We start from the raw sequence: 26,255 nt of genomic DNA on the forward strand, positions 1-26,255 counted from the left end.
AACACCTTTATTACTTCAGTATTAAGTCACATTTTTGAATAAAAAAAATCGAGGTAAAATGTACCAAGTCACTTTTTTCAAAAATTTGTAGGTTTAATGTTTTTTTTTAGGTTTAGTGTCAAAAATATGATTGTTGCAAAAACATTTGATCCAATTACAAAATATTTTATTTTACTACTTAGCCAAACTAGTGCTTTGAAGATAGCTAACAACTTCAATCGTCATTTTCTCAATAATTCACTTTTGTGACTTAGTACACTTTACCTCTAAAGATAGATATATATATATATATATATATATATATATATATATATATATATATATGCTTTTAAAAATACTATAATTAACATAAAAATTTAACCATAAAGTCTCTCTAACTTGCATATTTGCAGTTAATTTAAATTACACACTTTATCTTTTAAACTAAACAATAGCTTTTAAAACAAATTTCACTCTTTAAGATCATTTCTTGTATGTACGTTTTAATGACCTTTAAACGTAATATTATGAGAAAACTACTTAAAACAAATATGGCACTTGTAAGGTTTTTCTCCAGTGGGCAATCTCAAGTGAATTTAAAAATAATTTTTCAGAAAAGACTTCAAACAATAATTCACACTTTTAAGGTTTTTCTCCAGTGTACAATGTCAAATGTATTTTCGAAGAACTTTCTGTAGTAAACTACTTAAAACAAATATCACACTTGTAAAGTTTTTCTCTAGTATCCAATCTCATATAATATTTCAGAGCAATGGCTTGGGAAAATAGGTTAAAACAAATTTCACACCTGTAAGGTTTTTCTCCAGTGTGCAATCTCAAATGTGTTTTCAATGAACCTTTTGTAGTAAACTGTTTACAGCGAACTTCGCACTTGGAAAGTTTTTCTCTGGTGTGCACTCCCAAATGTGTTTTTAAATTAGCTTTAGCAGTAAACTGATTCAACCAAATTTCGAACTTGTATGGTTTTTTCCAGTGTGCACTCTCACACGCATGTCCAAATGAATTTTCTGGGAAAACTGCATCGAACAAATTTCACACTTGTAAGGTGTTTATCCAGTGTGCACTTTCAAATGTCTTTTTAAATGACCTGCTTGAGTAAACTTCTTAAAACAAACTTCACACTTGTAAGGTTTTTCTCCAGTGTGCACTCTCGAATGTGTTTTCAAAGGACCTGATTTAATAAATTGCTTAAAACAAATTTCGCATTTGAAAGGTTTTTCTCCAGTGTGCAATCTCAAATGTGTATTTAAGGTACTTTTATCAGTAAACTGCTTTAAACAAATTTCGCACTTGTAAGGTTTTTCTCCAGTGTGCGATCTCAAATGTATTTTCAAAGAACTTTCAGTAGTAAACTGCTTAAAACAAATATCACACTTGTAAGGTTTTTCTCCAGTGTGCACTCTCACATGATTGTCCAAATGTTTTTTTCGGGAAAACTGCATCAAACAAATTTCACACTTGTAAGGTTTTTCTCCAGTGTGCACTCTAAAATGTGTTTTCAAATTATCTGATTTAATAAACTGCTTAAAACAAATTTCGCACTTGTAAGGTTTTTCTCCAGTGTGCACTCTCACATGAATGTCCAAATGATTTTTCTGGGAAAACTGCATCAAACAAATTTCACACTTGTAAGGTTTCTCTCCAGTGTGCACTTTCAAATGTCTTTTCAAATGACCTGCTCTAATAAATTCCTTAAAACAAATTTCGCACTTGTAAGGTCTTTGTTCAGTCACAACTTTCATATTGAATGTTTTACCTTCAGCATATGGACTTATAAAACTTCCTTCATAAGATGAATGTCTAATTAGTGTCTCCATTTTGTTTTCCTCTTGGAGATAACCTAAAATATAAACTAGCTATAATATAAATATTTGAGAATAAGGGAAAATAATTGCAAAATCAAAGAAATACAATAATCAAATTAAAGCATAATTAAATTTGAGATAGAACTGTATGATATGAATTTGTTTCAGAAGCCTTTGTTTCTGTTTTTTATATATGTGATAGTTAGCTCTTGCCTTTTAATGTGTACCTCAATGCATTCAATATAAGCATATTAGCACCAAAAAACAATAATATTTATTTATTTGACGGGAAAGCCCCATTACAGTATATATTTTATAAATTAAAAGAAAATTAACAAAATACAAGATAAAAATAATAATTAATAAATTTACTTTCTGATATCATATACTGTTTCTTTCAGTTTGCTATTTGATATATTAAAGATGTCAATGAATGTATTTGTAAGTAAATTATTGAATGGTGGCCAAGAGCAAACAAGAGAAGTAAAGGCAGACCTCAAATCAGATGAACTGATGACATCAAGCGAACAGCTAGTCATGAATGGATACACAAACAGAACAGAATGGACACACTTAAGAAGGGAAGCTTACATCTGACGATCGACGGAATAGTTGTTGATGATAATGAGTGCAATATTGCATACATTGGCACATGTTTACCATAATTTCTAATTTCTACTGTGAAAGGTAGTGTAGAGTCTATTTGTATTTTTAAGTTGCTTGGAAGGTACATACAGATTAACAGCATGTAAAAGATTAGGATAACTAAATTATTGCCTTAAATTCCCTTAAAGGAGTTAATCTTCCTAGCTCCAATGAAATGTATCACCCTATCGTCATACGTAAGGGGTGTGCAAGACTCTTAGGCTGGGTTAAACTATTGCTTGCTTGCCGAAGTCTAGAGTAAACATTGGTGGTAAAACTTGTTTATATTAAAATCGTTAATTAGGCAAAAAAATATGGGAAGTAAAGTTTTATTGGTGCTCTTATATTGAATAGTGTGATTGATAAGTTTTGTGTTAAAAATACCAAAAAGTGAAACAATTAAAAAAAATGCTTAAAAAAAACTTTTTAAAACCTGCTCCAAGCTTTCGGAGTCATCACATTAACTGAAATTTCCTCGAACAGATGAGTTAAAGTAAGAATAAAAAGAACATATTTCACTCGAGATCCTTTAAGTACTTGAGATCTGAATTTCATGATGGATGTGTGTGTGTGTGCGTGTATGTGTGTAGATAGTGGATTGCATTAGAACATGTCCATTTGCCACAAAATATTTGTATTTTTTTATTATTAAGGATAAGATAAGGATAAAAATATGGCCACTCGTTTCTTGTCTAGGGACCCATCAAGACATTTTTTATTAAGACAAACTAGACTAGGTCACGGGCAGGAGGTATTAACAAATGGGGTAAAACAGAGGTTTGGATTCTAATTACATAATGTTTGTAAATACACATATATTTAACCATATATGAGCTAAATATCTATTTTTGCTTCTAAAACAAACTTGATTAAAATGTATATTTCTTTCTCTTGTTGTGCTAATAAAGTAGGGATGTTAGTTGGTAGACTTACAAAATTTTTCAGTTCTTGGTACAGCATATATGTATGCACAGTATATTTTTGACACTCTAAGAAAATGTGATTTATATCGGCTAAAGGTTTTTCTGGACAGTGAGGACAACACAGAGAATCTAAGATGCCAATCCGAAACAAATGTGCTGGAAAGCGACCATGATTAAGTTTTAAACGTGATATAATTGATGACTTCTATTATAATCCCATGAATTGATGTGAGGAATGTTCGTCTGTAAAATCGGATGAATTTTAAAATAGAGACTCTCTGATGTAGTTGAAAATTTTCTGTACTGAGCTTCCCATCTAACCCTAACATCAGCCTTATATAAATTAATAAAATCTAATGAGTTGCACATGTTTAGTCTCAATTATGAGTCAAGTGCTTTTTTAGCTGCAAGATCAACTGCTTCATTCCCAGTTATCCCTGAATGACCTCTAACCCAGACTAATGTAACTTGTACACCATACTACTGCAGTTTATATATACTATTTTTTATAGATAGTAGAATATTGTTGTTATAATGATTAAAAGGAGGGCTTTTAATGGTGTGCAAAACCTGAGAGAGAGAGTCTGTTACAATTACTATAGATAAAGGTAAATTTATCTCGCACCAATCTAAAGCTTTCCTAATAGCTATAGCTTCTGCACTAAAAATCTATAAATAACGTGGGACTTGATATTGCTCAACATGGTTAATATTACAAACTAAAAATGTTTTATAAAAAAATTTTAAACCTTTTTTTTATCCATCTGTAAAGTTGATGATTTTATTCTCTCCTAAATTACAGAGTATAGATTTGAAAATTAATTTTAATTAAATAACATTAAGGCTTCAAAAATAATTTCGTAAACAGGATATTTTTTTTGACTATGTATTAGTTTTCTCCAATATTTGTCTGTAAGAATCTGGACCGCTATATTTGATATTTTTTTGACCATAATTGTACTAAATACCCTTTACTTTATTAGCTGTTTATCCGCTAAATACTCTCTTCGAATGCACAAAGGTGGTTCTTGTGCTTCAGCGAGAACTGCACAATTAGGTGACGACATCATAGTTCCTAGACTTATTTTAATTGCCATATATTGAATTCTGTCTAAGATTAATAAGTTTGATTAATGATTTGCTAGTTAAGGCATAAATATTACATCCATAATCCATTATTGAGTGAATGTATGACTTATAAAATGTAAGGGATATTTTAACATCTGCACCCCATTATATTTGGAAAATACATGCAGGATGTTGAGTCCTTTCTCACATTTTTTGCTTTACATGTTTTATGTGGCTGGTCCATAGGAGTTTATTATCAATATAGATGCTAAGATATTTATATTCTTTCACTATGGGTATAGTAAAATCACCTATGGTATACAAATCAGAGTTTTTAAGTCTGTGCCTAAGAAGACACATAACACGTCTTTTGCTGTGAAAAACTAAAACCCATAGTATGTAACCAATCACACATGCAGCAAAAGATACGGGTATACTTATTCTAAATCTGTAATTTATCATTCATTTGAACTATGGATAGTATAGAAACAAATATCATCCGCATAATGAATAACTTTTATAGTGTCATCCATCAAACTATGCAGCTCTGTTGTGTATACATTAAATAAAAGTGAACTCAATATTGATCCCTGCGGTAAACCATTATATACTGTTCTTGGTCCGTAGAGTACATTTTTGTGATCATGAATATACATTTTTCTGTTTAGAAACAAATTTATTAAGTTATTTGATACCCATTCTACACAATTTTGTTTATAAGATACTCAAATCAACCACATCATATGCACCTTTTAGGTCAACAAATAGGCATAACATGTATTTGTTATCAGATAAGCATATTTGTGCATCTATAACCATATGGGTCAATGAATCTATAGTACTACAGCCTCTCCGAAATCCATACTGTGTAATGGGTACAGGAGAATTGCTTTCAATAAAATATTCTAGGCGAAACTTAATCATGCATTCCAAAGTCTTGGTCAGGCAAGACATTAACGATATAGGTCAACATGATGGTAATTTTGGATCTTTTTATGGTTTTTTTTATTAAACATATAACAATATTTTTTAAAGTCTCAGCATAATCTTGTTTTACCCACCAGTTGTTAAACAGTTTTAAAATTATTTGTTTAGCTGGAAGATTGTGTAAAATTTTATATTATGTGAAACCCTCCAAACTGGGAGCCGTGCTTCTGGTTTACTTTAATGCCAAAATTAACTCTGAATAGGTAAAAGCTTTAGACATAGTATCTGAACTAGAATAAAAATGAAAATTTTTTAGATTTTCTACATTGACATTAGGGACCGTGAGTCAGAAGGTGGGGCTAGCTGATTCAGAACATCCTCAATTAAATCTTCGTGCAATGGAGCTTTCTTTTGTTGATGATATTTGTTTCTTATAGCTTTTACACAATTCCAAATGTTTGAAAGGGGTGTAGATCTATTGAGTTGATTAAGAAAAGTTATACCATAATTGGAAAAAGTCTCCCTAAATTTAAATTTTTATTTTTGTGTTCAACAACACATAAAATGGTCCATTATCACCTGGTCTATAACTGTTATTAAAATCTATTAGTTGTATATACCTGTTATCATTATCACTATTATTATAGGTGTTTTTTCATCGGGCGGCTTATCGCCGCCCGTTTCTACTGACATTACTTCTTAAAAAATTCAACTACGCTCTCAGTAAATACAAATATCACAACCAACAACTAATTATACTTATATTTCACAAAAGTCCAATCACCAGTTAATTCACAAAACTCGAATACGTCCATCCACCTTGACTAACGAATTTGAACTGTGAAATTTCATGCATGATTTTAAGAATATGTTGAAAAGAAAATGCTGTACCTGAAATTCCTATGTTAACGAAATAAAATATCATTTAAATGCTTAAATTGTAATTCTTATATGCCCTTAAATTGTAATTAAAATCAAAATTATATTAGCTGACAAAGATATTAATAAAAATTATAATACTGCTAAATTTGGGAGAAACAATATTGGGACAAACAATGAGGGTGCAACTAATCATTGTCCCAATTGTTACTAACCTTTTTCAGCTTTTTGGTTTTCTTCAAATGGGTTAAGTTTATTCCCATCTAGTTCTATTTTAGGATGTTCTTTAAAGTCTAAATAATTATATGTATCATGTGTACTTTGCCTATTTGATTCATCCTGAATTTCACATTTAAAACCATCCAAAAGAGCATTATCCAAATCATTATACTCTAGTTCTACTTTACAAGCTTCCTCGCTATTTTCTTGTTTTACTTCCATTTGATTAAACTTGATTTTGTGTATTTCAATAATAATTTTACACCCAAAAAGTGAAATCACTATAAAAATATTTATATACGAAAACACATGTCAATGTCAGTATGTCAAAGAATCAAAAAGAATACAGTATAATTGGACGTTGGAACATTTCCCCATCACTTCCTATCTCGCTTAGGAACATGATACAAAGAAAAGAGATGATATTAATTACAGTTAATTATTATGAATTATAAAATTTTTTCTGCCCTTTGATAGGTTAGCGGATTAAGGGGATAGAAATTTATCTATGGATAGATTTGACAACAGAGTCAGAACCCTCAAACCTCCAGTTGCCAGATTTCAACAAATGTCTTTTTAACCTATTATTTATACTGACATTTTACTATTTACTTTTAAAAACTGTTTTACAACTATTTACTTTCTCTTTTTTTGGTAATTCTAAACTATTAATTTTTATCTTATTGCTTTTGATTGCATATAGATTTCATGGATGGATTGAAAGAAAAAAATTGTTCATCTAACTCAGTTGTTCATGATGCATGGCTGTTTCCCTTTGTATCTTTCTTAGATTTATGTTTAGAATTGCAATTTAAAATATTAATATATATTAGGATGGGACAGAATTTTAGTTGTTAAAATAAATAAGTAATAAAAATATAGTCTAATATAATGTAAAAACAGATATTATTTTAAGCTACACTCCTAAGAAATGCGGCAAAACTATCTTGATATTTTCCTTGAGGATCGAATTTCTTTCTAATTTTATCCCAGTCCTGTGGTCTATGTTCCATAATGTAGACAGAAGCCTTTTTTGTTATTCGCTTTTGTGCATCAGAACATTTAGCACAGTTTGTTCGTATGGCCTCTGGTATGTATTCTGAAAAATAAAATTAATGTAAGTGAGACAATTAATAAGAGATTTGTAACGATAATGCCGCCGAGCGCGTCATCTCTTGCCAACAGCTAGCCCTATCTCTGATTGCTCCTTATTGCTCGCACTCCCACCATTAATCAACCATCAACCACTATTTTAAAATTTTTATACCTTTGATGCTCTCTGGAGATGGAACATTGGCCAAAAGTATAACATACCGTAAAAACGACGATACACCAGTGCAGATCTGTGAAAAAACGAATACATTTGGATGTGATAGGCGGCAATCTGATTTTTGCAGAAAAAGTTATGTTATAACTTCAGTAATAACAATAAACTTATCCTTCCTCTCAAATAGGTTGGGAATATTAATAAAATATTAAAATATTTGAAAATTACTAAAAACATCGTTTTTTTCACTTCTCTTGTTTTAAATTCAACTTTAAAACGAATTATTTTGGAAAAGTCGTACGGAAATAAAATCGCGATAATTGAATTTTTTATAAGATACAACTGATTAAAAAGTAATTTATTACCCTTGGTGCAAACTACCAATAAATACAAAAAAGGAGGGGGAACAAGCTGTGAATGTCAATTACTTAGATTGCACTTAGGACCTTCATCGTTCGCCTAGGAAATTTTTATAATATAACAAAACAGCCCACCAAATTTTATTAAATTCAATTTAATAGATTTTGCAATCTAAATTTAATAAGTTAACTAATTTTTTTACATATAAAAAGCACTCCACCTATCTTACGTAGTTTATAGAAGTAAAATCGGATTATTTGGGTGTATAATATAAAATAGAAAAAAGTATAGTTGCTATTGTACTGGATGCATAATTTGATTATTTCGCCTCCTGGCGAAGTAACTCCTGCGACTACATCTTAATGGTTAGAGAGAAGGACTAGTGAACATATATTATTTCGGTATTTCGGTTAGTTTATTCGCTACTTATATACATGGAATAGCGTATCGATGACATTACTTATTTATTATGAATGTTTACGTATCATATTGCAAAACACGACTGAACTCAAATACGAGTAATGACTGAATGAATAATGTGTCCAACTGCTGGTCTGTTTACAATTATATAACATCAGTAAAATAGTAAAGTGAGTCATCCAAACCAGGCTCCAATCAGAGAGAGACAGGCTAGGGTTAATCCCAGAAGCACAATTCTGATTCAGAGCTCAACATTCCAGCGAACTACAAGTACGCAGACTTACAGAATACATAACCGCTGGATTCAATGACAAGTAATATACAATAGCAGCCTTCCTGGATGTAAGTAAAGTCTTCGACAGAGTGTGGCATGGATTGACATACAAAATGAGAGATTATGGATACAGCAGGGCCATGTCGAAACTAATCTCTACGTACCTAAGTGGCTGGAGATTCAGGGTCCAGATAGGATCAGTTCTATCTGAGCACGGAATCCCGGAAGCTGGAGTACCATAGGGAACAGTCTCATCACCCCTCCTGTAAAGTATATATACTGCAGACGTTCCAAGAACACCCGGAACACTAATCAGCCTTTATGCAGACGATACTGCAATCGCTGCAAAACCCATAGGAACCCAGAAGAAATAATCCAGAAGAACAGCTAACAGTGCAAGATAGTCCCATCGAATGGCAATCTATATATCTATCTATACAGCCCTTGCAGTCCAATTTTGGACGTAGGCCTCCTCTTTCTTCTTCCACGTCTCTCTTTTGTAGGCAGTTTGTATCCACTTCGGGCCTGCGTGTTTCTTCAAGTCATCTGACCATCTCATTTGTGGCCTTCCTCTTTTTCGTTTGTAACTATATGGTCTCCAGTGTATAATCATCTTATTCCATCTGTCGTCTTTCTGTCTAATGGTATGTCCAGCGAACTTTTCATGGCTCATTTTCATTTTCATTTCAAATGTATTCATTGCATATAGTTGCTACTCCTACAAGTAATTCATCAATGTGTGTCCTCTATCATTTCTTTTGCCGTATCCATGGTGTTCTACTTTGTCTTCTTCTTTATGTAGTTGTTCTCCTATTTTGGCATTGGAGTCCCCGATTATTAGCGTTAATTTTGATTTCTTTTCTTCCATAGCTGTTGTTATGTCTTCGTAGAAATGTTCAATATCTTCATCGCTGTAGGTACTTGTTGGAGCGTACACCTGTATGATTTTTAAGGACGTTCTTTTTAATTTAAGCGTCGTGTATGCTACTCTATCTGATATGCCCTTGGTAGATTGTATGTGTTTAACTACTATTTTTAATGGTAATACGAAGCCAAATACCTAGGAGTCACAATGGACCAAGGTCTAACATTCACGCCACATGTTAACGCGACAGTCCAGAAAACAGCAACGGCCAGAGCCGCAATAAGAGGACTCATAGGAAGAAGAATAATACCAAGAAGAAGAATACAAATTAAACTACAAATAATTAAACTACATAAATTTAGTTATAACAAAAAATAGAAAAATTCTCTGCACAAAATACAAAAGTTTGAATTTTACCCTAAAGTGTTATCTCTGCACTCAGAGCAACATGCTACAATATGCTCCATACACAACCAGGACAGACAAAATATGCAAAAATATCGCGTTTTCCGTCTTTCAGTATTTGCAATTTCCTTTTTTATTGGTGGTCAATTTTAATGTTCCTGGCATAGGAGTATTTGATAGGCGCGAAGCTGATTGTCGTACAACTCGAGCTAAATGAGGGTTCAAAGCTCTCCTTCCCATATTTTCTTTTGTCATATTTATTCCTAAATCTTTCATAAATAATCTTCTGCAATTCTTAAATTGTTTCTTTTATATATTACGAAAGCATTGACGGCAGCAACATTCCATTGACGGGGTCATAGAATACTACCATAGGCCAACGACTAGTGTTTCTAGCAACATTATAGGAAGATATTTTTCGGTCAACAACGTCTACAATAATTTCCAGTTTTGCTTCTTCTCCAATTGCTTCATTAGTTTTATTGCCCAGAATCATAGAGAACAAAAGCAATACATTTTTGACACTGCAGTAATATCAGTACCAAATGCAAAAACAGACGAACGTCGAGATCGGTTTTTGATGTTTGTTTTTTGATGCGGCAATTCTCTTCTCTTGGACTGAATGGTACCGACGACTGTAAGTTGGTGAACTTCTAACAAACGTTTTACAGTCTGATATCCAGTAAACCATCGATCCATTGTAATATTTCTTTGTGTTCCAGATAAGTGTAAACACATTCTTTCGGTTACAGCACCAGTAGAGTTTTCAATCTTGAAAGGTCCGTCAGGAGTTCCAGCATAAATTTCTAAATGTGTTGTCAAGGTTTTCGAAATGCAAGTAACATTTCATCGAGTGTTATATATTGTCCAGGAGAATAATTAGCTTTGCATTTCTGGTTAAAAATTTCAACAATTCTTCTTACCGGTGCAAGTTTATCTAGCGTTTTTCTTTCTTCTATAATATTAATATCATCGAACCTTAGACATCTCAACAGAAACTTGACTCTTCTGAAAGCCATTGTAGCAGAAAATATCTCTGCTCCCAATCCATCAGTACCATAAAACTCCAACAAATTCTTACGACCACCATGTTGAGATGCAGCCAAATATAGTAAACCCAATAATGTTTTTATTTCACACTCATCAGTGTGTTTGGTGTCATATTTATTAGCATACTTGTGTGAGTTAGCTCGAATGAATATGTTAGTATTTTCTATGATGATGGGAAGAATATCACCAAAAAACAGCATAAAACATTCAACAGGTGTAGAAGCAATTCTACCCATTCCTGTAAATCCTGGCAAATTGTTATAGTACATGCACTAATAATTTTCCAACATAAACATGCCTCATTCTGGTATCAAAGAGACCGCCTTTCAAATTAAGGTTGTCAGACATATTTCCTAAAATTCCTAAGGTTATATTTAAAAAATATGCTCTATTCTCTATTCGTTATTATTCAATTGCTAGTCAACGAACGACACTCTTAAAAAATAATATGAACATATTCTCAAAAAATATATCTATAAATTAATTAACTAGGTACTAATATTTCCATGGACTCTTCACTAATGAATTAAAGCAACCGTGAACTTTGTATATATTACTTATACTCTAAGTAATTTTCGAATATCGGCCACATTGTAGTCTGGAGAGAATTTGACCCTTCCGTCCATATCGACGTTGCCATGTTGGTGAATTTAGCGGTAATACTTTTATAGATATAATGATCGACTTCGAAGAAATCAGACAACTTTTAAGAATCCAAGTTCTCAAAAACGGTTTCAAGAATTGTATTATTTTTTTCCAAATTTCATTGATTTTATACCTTACCTGGAAACATGAAAAATTGCAGATATATTAATATGGTATTAAAGTTATATTCACTAATTTTAAACTCATGCATTATGGCAACAGCGAAGCGCAAAGCTATAAATCGTAATGAACACCTGTTTGTCTCGCTATGTGACACCCTAAAATATTTCCTTTTGCAGAGGCGGAGGCTTATTATAAGGTAAGTAATATTATATTTTTCTAGGATGGCATTTTTTAAGATGCGTCAACTTCTGTGTTATCAATAAATAATGACAATTATGTTAATGACAGCTCCGAATTAAAAAATAAAGATTTGCACGTACAATCCTAAAGAATAGTCTTAAATATGTATGAGTGTTTGAAAAAAGAAAATATTGGGATGGCTGATAATGCAATTGTTCTAATTGTATCTAATGCATTGCTATTGTCGGCCAAAAATATAACAAAGTCTTCTGCCGATTATCACGAAGATATGACAGCCGATTTATTTGCAAAGTGGTTTGTTGAACAACTCTTGCCCAATATTCCGCCGAATTCAGTGATTGTTATGGATAATGCTTCGTATCATTCCCGCATATTAAATAAAATACCTAATAATAACACGAAAAAGGACGAAATTTTAAAATTTATGCAACTTAAAAACATCACTGTTCCTAAAAAGATTCCAGTAAAGAAAGAATTAATTAGAATTATCAAAAGTCGGAATTTTAAAAACGAATACGTTATTGACACCATTTGCAGCAGGCACGGCCATACTCTTTTGCGATTACCCTCATACTATTGCATTTTTAATCCAATTGAAATGGTTTGGGGTACCGTAAAAAAACGATTGCGAAAATATAATCAGTCACCAACATTAAGCGCAATGGCCATTGAGAATATTCGAGAAATAATTAGTGGCATTAATAGCGATGTGTGGAAAAATTGCGAAGCTCATGTTGTAAAAATAGAAAACGAATATCCTGTTTTACCGGCAATAGCACCAATAGTTATCCAACCTGGGAACGATTCGACTTCAGAAGACTCTGACGATTCTTTTCAGTCCTTCTAATTAATTTCTTTACAGCTATCGCGATGCATCTTGAACACTAGTATTCATTATTATACAGTGTGTCGCATTTAAGATGAAGACACCTCTATATATCAGCTACTAAAATACATACAGATTTGACATTTTGCACAGTCATACATGTTGATAGTGCACATTTTTTTAAGATAGTCATCTGAAATTTAAATTTTAAACGCCGCTTACTGCGAATCCACAAACAGGGTAAATTTTCGATATTTTGCTTCGCGTTAGAGAAATCGGAAAAACTTATTTGGAAAAGTTGTTCCACTTATTGTAACCGCACATACCAAATTTCATGACAAAATTCGCAATTTTAGTTTTTCAGTATTATTTGTAATCTCGATCCTAAATCTACAATTGGCTGTCTAAAGATGCATCTCGGGACAGCCAACTGTCCGTTTTAGAATCCTGACTACAATTGAAGAGCTTATTTCCAAAGTGTCTTAAATCCATATAATGAAATCCATGAAATTACAGATTTTCATACAAATTTAACATACAAATTATACAATTTTACAATTTTCATATGCACTTTTAAATGGTAAATAAGAAGTTGTTTTGGTACATATAACTTTATTCTAGACTTGAAGAAATCTATAAAGTTTAAAAAAAGAAAATTAAAAAAATCGAAATTTTGGATTTAAGACACTTTGGAAATAAGCTCTTCAATTAATGAAAAAAGTAAAAGTGCGAATTTTGACATAAAACGTTGTTATGTGGGGTTATAATAATATTTGGAACATCTTTTCCAAATAACTTTTTCAGATATCTCTAACTCGAAGCAAAATATTGAAGATTCACCCTGTTTGTGCATTAACAGTAGGCCGTGTTTAAAAATTAATTTTCAGTTGACTATCTTAATTGCTGGATAGATAATCTTTTAAAATTTTCTGACAGAATGAGCCATTATTTACTGATAATTGTAAAAAAATATTATGGTTTATGTAAAAACTAAATAATAAGTCGCCTATATCTCCTATATATTTTAAATCGCCTATATCTCCAAAACTATTAACTTTTGAGAAAAATGACATAGATCTTATTTAGAGTCACCCAAAAACCTAAAAAATATTTTGTGGAGCACAAAAGGTGATATTTTGAATTTGTTTAAAAAATTGTTTAAACATTTTCTGCCCAAAAATTGAGAAATTTTCCTGAATATAATTATGTAAAAATTAATAAAAATTATATGATTTTTCTTGAAATATGCGTTTGATAACTGATCCCTTTTCTTAATTTCCACGCCAATGGTCGGCATTGGCATCAAAGAATCTCAAAAGCCGACGCTTGGCAAACTGACATTGTAAAAAGTATAATTATATTATTATATGTTATTATATATAAAAGAAAAAGTGTATTTTGATTCAAATACAAATATTAACACTATCACGGCAAAAATTCGCGCGGAAATTGAAAGTTTAAATGGTCATAATAACACAATATCTGACGCATTAGAAAATTTGAAACGAAGATATTACTTGTGCATTGATAACAATGAAGGGCACTTTGAGCATCTATTGTAATCTTAAATGTAGTATTATATCTTAAATGTAGCATTGTATCTTAAATGTAGTATTTTAAGTCATTAATTTTGTTGACTTTCTAAATATATTTTTTTCTTATCTTAGTATAGTATAGTAGTACCATACGCCATTATAGAACAGAACTAATGCTACACTATGTTATTTATTTGTAATCAGGAAATGCAGGGCTACTCAAAACTATAAAAAAATTACAGGGTGTCCCATTTGAAATATTGAAGATGCATTTTATTGGGCACTCCCTGTATACAAAATTTGATCTGTTGCTATACTGTTGGTCGGTACAGATAAAATAATACAACTTTTATTTAAAACTTTTTTTTGTGTTCCCGAAATTAAGGAAAATAAGTGGGGGTTCAAAATATAATGAGAAACCCTGTACTTAGTTGCAAAATTTCATAAATACCCTCCTGTTTGTTTTGAAGATATTTATAGAGTTGTCTCAAGATATTCAATTGATTTCATACTCTCTCATTATCTCAACCCTGTATTTTATAGCGTATTTGTGTAAACATTTTTAAATAAAAAGTTACTCCTACATTTGATTAAATTGTTCTATTCATTTTATCACCCACCATACTCATTTTTTAAATTAAAATATCTATGAATTTTCTTTACCCAAATTTATTACTGTAGAGTCATTAATGTGTTTTTTTATTAATACATTTTAATTTTTTTCTTCTCTTCAAAAATAGCTAAAGGAGCTGATGCATCACCTGATCATTTCCCTCGCTGTATAAGCCATCGCTTATGCTTATAGTGCAATACTTTATTTTGCACCGGTCGGCATTGAACGTGTACATGACCTGAAATGCAAATTACCAGTGCAACCTTTACGTACCTATACATATTCCTAATTGTGCGCTCAATTAACACTTGTGATTATGAAGAGTATCTTTGCTTGAAAATACAGTATCTCTTTTTTATAATTTATCACGAGATAAAAAAAAATTAAAATAAAAAATCCTTTATAAAAGGTATATTAACATAAAAAACCTATCGGGCTACGTTTTCTGAATGATTATTCTACCATCCGTGCTTTCTAGGTTTACATGTTTGAAGCCACTAAATGCATGGGTAAAAACACTTTAAATATGGTCAAATTAATTTTAAATTCTTCTTCTTAGAGTGCCGTCTGCCTACGGAGGTCGGCAATCATAATGGCTATTTTTATTTTTGAACTTGCTGCTCTAAACAAATCAATCGATCTGCATTGATATCAATCACGTAGATTCTTAAACCATGAGTTCTGCCTTCGGCCAACAGATCTTCTTCCTTGAATCTTTCCCTGTATTATGAGTCTCAAAATTTCATATTTTGGTCCCTTCATCACGTGGACTAGGTATTCCAGTTTTCTGGTTTGTATAGTGGTGATTAGTTCTGTTTCTTTACCAACCCTCTCCAGTAATTCTTTATTTGTAATTATATCAGTCCATATTTTTAATACTCTGCGGTATAACCAGTGTTCGAAAGCCTCGATTATTTTTTTACCTTTTACCTTTTTCTACCTTTAATTAAAGGTGTCACTGACAAGATCAGTAGAACTCTTCTTCCTCTAAACTTTAAAACCATCTTCACTACTCACTCCAAGTTGTCCAATCTCGTCAGATCCGTAAAAGACCAAATCCCCAATGAAGACCATAGTGTCTACGAGATACCTTGTTCCAGTTGCCCACGTACATACATAGGACAGACAAAGCGACGAATCCATAACCGTATTTACGAACATTCTATATCAGTCAAACATTCCGATACTACGTCAGCCCTAGCCCAACATCATATTGAGACAGGCCACAAAATAGATTTCGAAAAAGCAAAAACCATCGCCTCCATCCGCTCCTTAAAATCAAGAATCATCCGTGAAGCTATCGCAAGTTTTAGAAGGCACAGTGGTAAAAATTTGAATTCGGTTTCGTCAGGTAGAAATCGTATGATTTCTCTTTTTGTTATTAGATGGCGTAGTTATGACAGTAATAGGTATTTTGATAACTATTAGTCTACGACTGGATAGATTTTGTTTTCAGCAGTGGCTATACCGCTCCGAGGAGACCTAAAAAGGTCGAAATACGTATAAGCGGCTTGCCGCTGCCCTGTATCGAAACAAAAATCTAATACCGTCATTATGTTATAAAATTATTTTTATTCAATAATTAACTAACAAAAAATATAAACCATAATAATATGTAATGAATGTAATATTAAGGAAATAAGTCTAAAGTAAATGTTTAAAATGTCCACCTTCAACGTCTATACAAGTTTGTTATCGATATTCAAATGACCGAGACACATTTCTTAACATTTGTAAGTCAACTTTAGTAAAAGCTTCTCGTATTCTATTTTCCATATGATCTAGCGTTGTTGGAGGCTTCTGGTATATCAAGGTCTTTTATATAGCCCCACATGAAAAAATCAATTTTGGAGAATTCTGGTGATCGCGGTGGCCAAACAGTTGGTCCTCCTCTGCCTATCCACCTCTCAGGAAAGTTATTATTTAGATGATTGTGAATAAGAGCAGTATGGTGAACTGCAGCACAGTCGTGTAAAAACCATTCGTTGTCGAATATTAAGCGGTACATTTTGCAGTAGTATTGGCAAATAATTATTTAGAAAATCCAAATATATGGCACCATTCACACGACCGTCAAAAAAATGTGGACCAATCACATAATCGCCAACAATACCACCCAAAACATTTATAGACCACCTAGTTTAACTATAAGTGTTAACTAAATAGGAATGGCTTGATGCATAGTAATGAAAATTATGCCGATTCACCGTTCCATTTTTGTGAAATGTAGACTCATGTCTAAAACGTACATAATCGAAAAAAAAAAAAATCGGTCTCTTTGCACTTGCTGCTGAGACCATTGACAAAAAGCTAATCTGCGTTGATAATCATCGACTGTCAATTCTTGATGTAACTGTATAAGGTAAGGATGCTGTTTATGTTTACAAAGGATTTTTACCGCCGAAGTTTGACTAATGTCATGTTGACGTGAAATTTCACGAGTGCTGATGTGGGTATCTTCAGTAGTAGCTATCAGTACATCATATTTTTTTTCTTCACTTAGAACAGTTTTGGTTCTCTCTCTTGCGTTTGGCTTCCTCCATTGAGGATATCGCTCGTGATATATTGTGAATGCAAGTAAGCAATTTCTCGAACTTTCTTCTAATACCCAAACGATATCTGTTAACTCTTATACGGAAAAATTCATTTTTAACAATAAAGACAAGCCACACTGTCATTTTTTCAAAACCTACTATTTTACCTTTATAACTGACAGCTGGATTTGTCCCAGGAAAAGGCACAAGAGAACACATTCTTAATGTCAGAAAGCTAATCGAAAAAACTCGTGAATTCAATACTCCTATGTTATTTGCTTTGTGGATTACACAAAGGCCTTCAAATGGCAGTAGCTATGGTGCATACTAGTGGAAATGGGAACACCCCACCACTTAATTCAACTAATTAGAAGTCTATATGAAAATAATAAGTACAGCGTAAAAATAAACAACACCCACTCCGATCATTTCAGAACAGAGGCAGGTGCCAGGCAGGGATGCATAATCTCGCCAACTCTGTTTAATATCTACAGCAAACACATTATGCGAAAGGTACTAGACGGATGGAAGGGTGGAATATCAGTAGGAGGTCAAAAAATCAGTAACTTGAGATATGCTGATGACACTTTAATAATCGCGGCAAATCAAGAAGAAATGGAAGACATAATGAGATGTCTGGAGGAGAAAAGCAAAACATATGGACTAAAGCTAAATAGAAGTAAGACAAAGATCATGATAGTAGACAGAGCTCGGAATAATCTTCAACACATTAAAGAAATTGGGTGCTTTGAAGTAGTAAATAGTTTCATATACCTGCGGTCCCTAATAACAAATGACGGAGGGTGTGACAGAGAGATATGTAGAAGGTTGACTATTGCTAGAACAGCTATGATGAAAGTGGTAGCAATTTGGAAAAATTCTAGCATAACAATACACACAAAACTAAGGCTGGTAAGGCCGCTCATTTTTCCCATAGCCACATATGCATCCGAAACGTGGACCTTAAAGAAAGCGGATAAAAATAAACTAGACGCTTTTGAAATGTGGGTATACCGCCGCATGTTAAGAACATCCTGGATTGATCATAGCACTAACGTATCGATATTAGAACAACTTAAAGTAAAGGATATATTGCTTACAGCAGATATATTTGCAGTATTTTTGATACATTGCTAGAGGAACAGGTACGATGAAAAAACTGATAGTCGAAGGTAGAGTTGAAGGAAAGAGACCTAGGGGAAGATCTCCAAGCCGTTGGGTAGATCAAACAAAAATATTGATTAACCAAGGGTTGCATGAAGCCGAACAACTAGCCCAGGACAAGAAAGGATGGAGGGAAATCGTGAAAAAACTGTAAAGGCCTGATGGTGTCACTACATCCCAAAAGGGATTAGGACTGAGGAGGAGGAACTGACACAAATGGCCTTTTACTTATTTGCGCGCCACAATCGGCAGTTAGGAATATTTTATTAAAAATTCCTGGTTTAGAATACTCTTGATATAACAATCTAAAAATTGTTACATTAATTGTATATTGTTTTGTGTGATATATATATATATATATATATATATATATATATATATATATATATATATATATATATATATATATATATATATATTTCCATAATATCACATTTATTGATACATTCATTACATATTGTTATGGTTTATTTTTTTTTTAGTTACTTCTTGAATAAAAATAATTTTGTTATATTATCACTCAATCTTCAATACCTATTTCAACTTACAAAAATTGAATGCATTTCCGAAATTTGAAGAAAACTAAAAATATCTCGGAAAGTAATGAGTTTAGGTATAGGGAATGTTATATAAAAATGAAAGAGTATCATAAATACAATATTTCTAAAAAATAAAATATAAGGTGATCCATTTAAAAAAATTGACAAAATCGTAATTTTGTTTTGAAGTTCACTCTTTATACAAATTTTTGTCAATGATTTCAATTAAACTTAATTTAAAAACTACAATATATTGTTTACTTTATTATATAAAATAAATAATTGTTTATGCATTACTTCTTTATATTCATGGTGTTGATTCCATTGAGATTTCGAAATAAAGACGGTCATAACTTGTTAAATACTCTGTATAGTAATTCAAAAAACTACTATAGGAACAAGAATTATGAGAAGAATACAACTTTGAAAAAATATATAGGGTGTCCCATTTAAAAAAAATGGTATGTTTGCTAAACCACGTAGTTATTAATCACCCTGTAGAATTTCACATATTTTTCAAGTATGGAGAATATTATTGCCTACACTTTTTCTAAATAAGCTTTTTGGATATTCTATACCATAATGAAATTATCGATCGATGTAGCACTAAAAACTCACCCTGTATGCACAATATCATAATCATAATTAAGAAAAAATAGAAATAAACAATTTTTTCCAAAAAAGTGTAACTACGATTAAATAATATTTACTACAATGGACAGACTGGACACAATGGTTCGTGAATCAATTCGTTGTTGCCGTCACAGATAACGGAATTACACAAAATCTAGATATAAAAAATAACGTTCAAAAATGTAAGTTTTTAGATAGTTATTATTTTTATCATTAACAACAAAAAACCGTATCTAATAAATGTAATAACCAGAGATAGGGTTGAGCTAATATCCAGAATGTTTGAAGGATCTTTAAACCTAGGTTATTGGCACAGGAAACATTGGAATGCATCTACTGTAATTTTATACTTCAATTACCTACCGAACACGATCTGTATTTTGTGTCAATAAGTTTAGTAGCAGGCAAACTACCAAGATTAATTATTATTTATTACAAGAACAATAAATGTGAAAAACTAACATTATGCTTTATCCTACGTATTATAAACTATAAAATATCCGGGGCGAAAAAACGCTTTTCGAAACGTGACAGTTACAATCCAATATCTCACTGTAATGTGTTATTATAATAATTAAAAGTTATGTCTAGATTGATTATCTATCATTATTTTTGAATTGAAATATTTTCATAAATTATAATAAAAAACAAATCAATGTATGGGTACTTAATTGAGATGATGAAGAATTACAAAATTAATATGAGAATTTTTTAGGATGCATGTTTAAACAAATTTAATGTGACGAAAATGTTTTTAGTATACTCAAAACTGGCGGTCTGTCGCACAACTCTGCTTTTAGCTGGCTTCATTATTTTCGTTTAATTGGCAACAGTGCCCTAGAAATTAGAATGACACATGTGACCAGATCAACGTACACAACTTAAAAAACACAATTTTTTGTTATGAGTTGTACCAGTTTTTTATGACGCGAACGGTACGTCCAAATCTGAAATTTTTGACAAAATACAATTAAATTAAGTTGTTTTGACAACTTTAAATTTAAAAGTCAAAATTTTATAAAATATTCTTACGCTATAATTGATGTCGTGTTTCTCAGATAATTCATATTAAATAATATAAAATAGTTTAAATATTAGAAATAATGTAAGTGAATTTATTCATTCGTAAACTTACTTTTGAACTCTCGCCCTTCTGGAGAACACCTTCTAGTTTCATCGTCCAATATGCATTTTATATAATTGTCTAATACTCTTTTGTTGGACAAAATTTGATCAATATCTATATTATCATATCTCGTGTTATAAGTTTGAGCTAAAACGCCGCTCGATACGACAGCCAGTAAGAAAATTAACGATAAATATCCCATTTTCAATCCTTTCTTATGTTTAATCACTTAGCAGTACTACTGATGTTAATTTAGAACTATTATTTCTTAAATTGGTACTTATATAGTCTCACCTTCTGCGATTACTATGACGTAAATAATCAAATGACAACAACTACATCATTTCTTACAATTATTACTCAAGGTAGGTATGATCTGCATACAAATTGTTGCATTGCGCCGATTTAGGTTTCTAAATTATTAGAATCGACATGAAGGTTGAACGTTTTTATTTATTAAACATACCTTTTAAATTCACATATGGGGACCCTAGAAGTAAAGGGGTATTAGTGACAAAAAGTAACTTTTGAGTAAATGTCGTTCAAAGTTGAGCATTCACTGTAATTGCCATGATTTTTTAATGCTAATTTTTCTTCTCCAGTTTAGTAACTGTAGGCATTATTATTTGTTAAAATAATCATAATTTTATTGACTTTACTCATTTTGGAGCTATTTTTATGTTGCTAACTAGCACTTGTACCCTTTTTCTTCTTAGAAATGCAACATAAAAATAAAAAATATAAAAAGATCATAAATTTTTTGTACAAATTTATTATTCATCATAACACCATAACACTAATACATAATTAACTTAAGATTCATCGACATCGCTGTCGTTGTTGATTATCATGTCGCAGATTTATTGAATTTGCCAGTTACACAAAAAGGGAAAACAACTGGAATGCAATAATTACCGCGGAATAACTCTCCTAAATACAGCATACAAGATATTGTCAAACATTTTGCACGAGAGATTGAAGCCTTATACCGAATAGGAGAATATCAGGCAGGATTCAGGCGTGGACGTTCAACCATTAACCAGATCTTTACACTACGACAGATCCTCGAAAAAACGCAAGAGTTTAACATAGATATTTATGTATCATATTTTTGTCGATTTTAAAGCGGCATATGACAGTGTCTTAAGACCAAGTCTTTACAACGCTATGAATGAGTTAGGAATTCCAAAAAAACTCATGTTTGATAAAAGTGACAATGGCGAAGATGTTATCAGCAGTAAAAATTCAAAACGACTCGTCAACCCCATTTGAAATACAATGGGGGTTAAGGCAGGTAGATGCGCTGGCGCGTCAACTTTTTAATGTCGCCTTAGAAAAAGTTGTACGAGACGCTAATTTAGATAGCAGGGGAACAATATTTAATAGATCAGTCCAAATTCTAGCATATGCAGACGACGTGAACATTATAACAAGAACCAGGGCGAGAACTGCGGAAATCCTAACCGAGCTAGTTGCAGCAGCAGAACGAATGGGGTTACATATAAATCAAAATAAAACCAAATTCATGGCGACTAACACAAACACAGCAGATTGAAGCAGATTTAATCATCAATGACCAAAACTTCGAAGCAGTCAAAGAATTCATATATCTAGGGACATCGGTTAACCCCAATATTAACACATCTGAGGAAATAAAAAGGCGAATAATAATTGAAACAGGTGTTATCATGGTCTATCAAAGTACTTAGCTAACAAACGTCTGTCTCAAAAAACTCGTATGAGGCTGTATAGAACACTGATAGTCCCCGTTCTCACATATGGATCAGAGGCATGGACGCTAACTAAAACAGATGAATTCGCTCTATCGATTTTAGAAAGAAAGGTGCTACGCAAGATATTCGAAACGGTCTGTGAGAACGGAATATGGAGGCGTAGATATAACTTTGAACTGCTGAATATCTACAAGCAGACGTTTGGTGGTAAAGATATTACCACTATAATTAAGCGAAACCGCATGCAATGGGCAGGACATGTAGCCCGGGCCCCTGAATCGAACATGATAAAAAAGATTCTAATAGCGCAACCCGTGGGAATGAGAAGACGGGGTAGACCAAAGCTGAGGTGGATGGGCGGGGAACACAAGATGCCGAGAAGATCGGATTTGGCAACTGGAAAATGCAAGTAAGAGACAGGGACAGAACAGAATTGCGTAGAAAGCTTGAGAGTGTCGAGGCCCTCTAAGGGCTGTAGCACCATGATGATAATCTTATTAATAACTAATTAAATCCAAAAAATCGACTGCAGGAAACATACATGGGTTTTTGTTAGAGAGGTCCATACTACTCAAAACAACTGTCGTTTGCCTGGCCGGGTCAGTGACACAAATGGGGTTCTTCTTTTGCTTATTATCCTGGCCTATTAGTTATAAAAAAAACAGTGAAGTGTGCTTCTATATAAAAATATATTCTATATTATAAAAATAAGGTCTTTAATAAATTTCTACTACCATAATTATTATCCCAAGACTTTTATTAGTTTAAGTATATTACATAAAAATTACATTAATTTATATCTCCCACAATTAAGAAAAAAAATAATGCGTAAACTTCATGTTTAAATTTTATTACAGTCACATATCTTTAGAATGGATAACCCATCTTCCTCCATTCATCTTGATATTTTGCCTTGTAAATTCCATCAGGGTCGTATTTATTCAGCATATTATTCCACCAGTCGACTTTATTCTTGACCAAAAATTCGATTACTTCTTTCGCACCTTCTTTTTGTTTTTCTGTGCATTTTATACATTCCGTTTTCAATGCATCTGATATAACATCTAAAACAAATTTATTCATGTTAACGAATCATTTTTTAAGATTTTTGAGAAATGATATGAAAATTATTTATGGCGACCTTGTTGCAGTTTCCCAACTGTGTATAAATATTTGCAATATATTAACAGACTTTGTGTTAGTTCTGATTCTCCCCGTATATTTAGCCAAGTTTCCGCGTACAAAAACACAGACTTTAGAGAACAACGAACGGTTGTTAAATACTTTGTAGCAGACAAAAGAGTGTTCTTCCATACATTCTATATTAACAAAGGACGATAAAAAAAATTAATGGCTTTTGTTAAAAGTGCAGATCGCTGGGTATTTATCGCACACACCTAGCGTTTGCTTGTAAAAAACAACTCTGGGCCCAACGGCCGTGGCAGTCAATTACCATCAGTCGTTCCATCCAGTAGGGGTGGAGGCTGCTCAGCCAAAAGAGATGTGTGTTGGAGTTCTGGGGTAGTGTTCCCTATCTCGAGATACTTTTGTTCCTGACCTGACAAGAAGAGAGGGTCTTCGCTACATGGTAGCATTTCGGTGGTAAAGTACATATTTTATTATATACCAATTGCATTGTTTGCTGTTCCATGACAAGTATGGGTTACTTGTATAGTTGTTCTGAACTATTTAATATTTTATTGTGTCGCGTTAAAATATTATTAACGTTAATCATAGTATATTTATGTCTTGTTGCTAATTGTCATTACATTTAAATTGCTTATAGTATAATATAATTATTATTTCCATCTCGATTGTTTTTTGTTTAACATCATTATATTTCTTTGTATTATATTTAAGTAGAAATCAGCTGTTAAAGTCATTGTTCTTTCTTGTATCATATTTGGCATTATCGTCCACGTCCTCATCATCGTATTGCAAGTGGACATCCAGCGATGAGTCGGATTCCGTGTCAGTGGTACACGCTTTTCGTCTCTTAGTTTGCTTAGCTGCTGGTACCAGGCCTTTGTAAGCAGTCCTCCAAACACTAGTCTCTAAATTTTTCTATTTGAATTCATTAATGTAGGAATTACAAGCATTGTAATAATAGGATTTTAAAGCTTTAAAAAATGCTCGGTCTAGTGCAATCTCTAATGTATCCACACTGTTGCAATAGGAGCTATGTCCATCCAAAATGAGCACGACTATTCCCTTAAGCTTCCTCGGTGCAAAATGGTTTCTTAGCCATAGAAAGAAAATGTCAGTTGTTACGTACGCCAACTTTTGTGATATAAAAATTATGGAACCATGCGGCAGACCATCCTTATACTCAGGTTTTTCATTTTCCCTTCAAAACACATGCACTATCCATTGCAGCAAGCGATTACAGAGATGGTTTCACCCATCTAACCGGATGTTATTGCAGCTACTCTCTTAGAGTCCTTTGCTGCCAACACATAACCTGGTATATTATTTAGTTGAAGTCCGGATTCATCTACGTTAAATATATTTCCCGGTTTATCAAGAAAATTGTGCTCTATCAAGATGTTCTGCAGCAATGAAAAGTAGTTTTCAACATTTTTTTTGTTTAAACTCGCTGATCGTGCCTGTGAAACTCCTTCCGATTTGCGGTCTGAGTGTTTTGGATTTTTGTTTTAAGAATGGTACGTACTTCAGTTCTAGTCGGTGCAAATCTGATTTTTTGTAATCTTATGATATGTTTTACCATCTTCTTCTCACGTTCCTGTGTTAAGAAAGGAGGCCCACTTAAAGAAATAATAGAGGAAACTAACAATACCATACATAAAAAGATTACCGGAAAAACCTAAAAGATGGGAAATAAATTCAACATTCAAAACAACAAACAGACTGAGATCTATATTATCTAAAATCAAACCTAACAATGAACAAGAAAGACCAAAGAAGTGTATTTATAAAATACGTTTTGAATGTAAACATTATTATTTAGATGAAACATCAAGACCATTAAATGTTTAAATATGTGAACATCAATCTTATTGTTAGGAACATGCATTCGGCGTGCCCATGTAACAGTTGCATCTCGAAAGCGACTAAAAACTTCAAGCGATATCGAGCGCGGGAGAGATCGACCCGTCAAAGAGGCGAATTAGAGGTGGACTAATCCAGAAAATTCTAGTACATAATAACTTTTATATATATATATATATATATATATATATATATATATATATATGTATATATATATATATATATATATATATGTATATATATATATATATATATATATATATATATATATATATATATATATATATATATATATATATATATGAGAGATGATATGAGAGGCAACAGCGCGTTGTGCGAAATAAAAGTGTTAAACATTTTTACCAGTGTTTATTCCGATTTTTGAGGTAATAGTGAGAAATAAAATCCAAACTATACGTGAAAAATTGTATGAGGACATAAACTCTCTGCAGTGCAAAGAAAATTGG

The 26,255-nt window shown here is 32.2% G+C and overlaps 2 protein-coding genes across 2 annotated transcripts in view; both read right to left on the reverse strand.

Moving 5' to 3' along the window:
* On the reverse strand, positions 1 to 7,189 carry LOC140443280 (uncharacterized). Its single transcript, XM_072534435.1, has 2 exons — positions 6,463 to 7,189; positions 1 to 1,840 (listed from the first exon to the last, which is right to left on the reverse strand). Exons 1-2 carry the CDS (start codon positions 6,686 to 6,688, stop codon positions 1,050 to 1,052), a joined length of 1,017 nt encoding a protein of 338 aa, XP_072390536.1. The 5' UTR covers positions 6,689 to 7,189; the 3' UTR covers positions 1 to 1,049.
* Positions 7,190 to 7,337: 148 nt separating this feature from the next.
* LOC140444254 (uncharacterized) overlaps positions 7,338 to 26,255 on the reverse strand; it is a 30,528-nt gene continuing 11,610 nt past the window's right edge. The window contains exons 2-4 of the mRNA XM_072536000.1: positions 23,649 to 23,843; positions 21,056 to 21,274; positions 7,338 to 7,565 (exon numbers count right to left, since the gene is read on the reverse strand). Of these exons, the coding sequence (XP_072392101.1) occupies positions 7,378 to 7,565; positions 21,056 to 21,274; positions 23,649 to 23,843 (602 nt within the window). The 3' untranslated portion in view covers positions 7,338 to 7,377. The remainder of the gene's footprint in view (positions 7,566 to 21,055; positions 21,275 to 23,648; positions 23,844 to 26,255) is intronic.

Source organism: Diabrotica undecimpunctata, chromosome 6 (genome assembly GCF_040954645.1).
Source record: "Diabrotica undecimpunctata isolate CICGRU chromosome 6, icDiaUnde3, whole genome shotgun sequence".
NCBI lineage: Eukaryota > Metazoa > Arthropoda > Insecta > Coleoptera > Chrysomelidae > Diabrotica > Diabrotica undecimpunctata.

Bases quoted from the DNA above. Each gene is read 5' to 3' on its own strand.
- LOC140443280 (XM_072534435.1), bottom strand. From the start codon at position 6,688: ATGGAAGTAAAACAAGAAAATAGCGAGGAAGCTTGTAAAGTAGAACTA. The intron at 1,841-6,462 runs GTTAGTAACAAT...TTTATATTTTAG, and splicing joins AAACCAAAAAGCTGAAAAAG to GTTATCTCCAAGAGGAAAAC.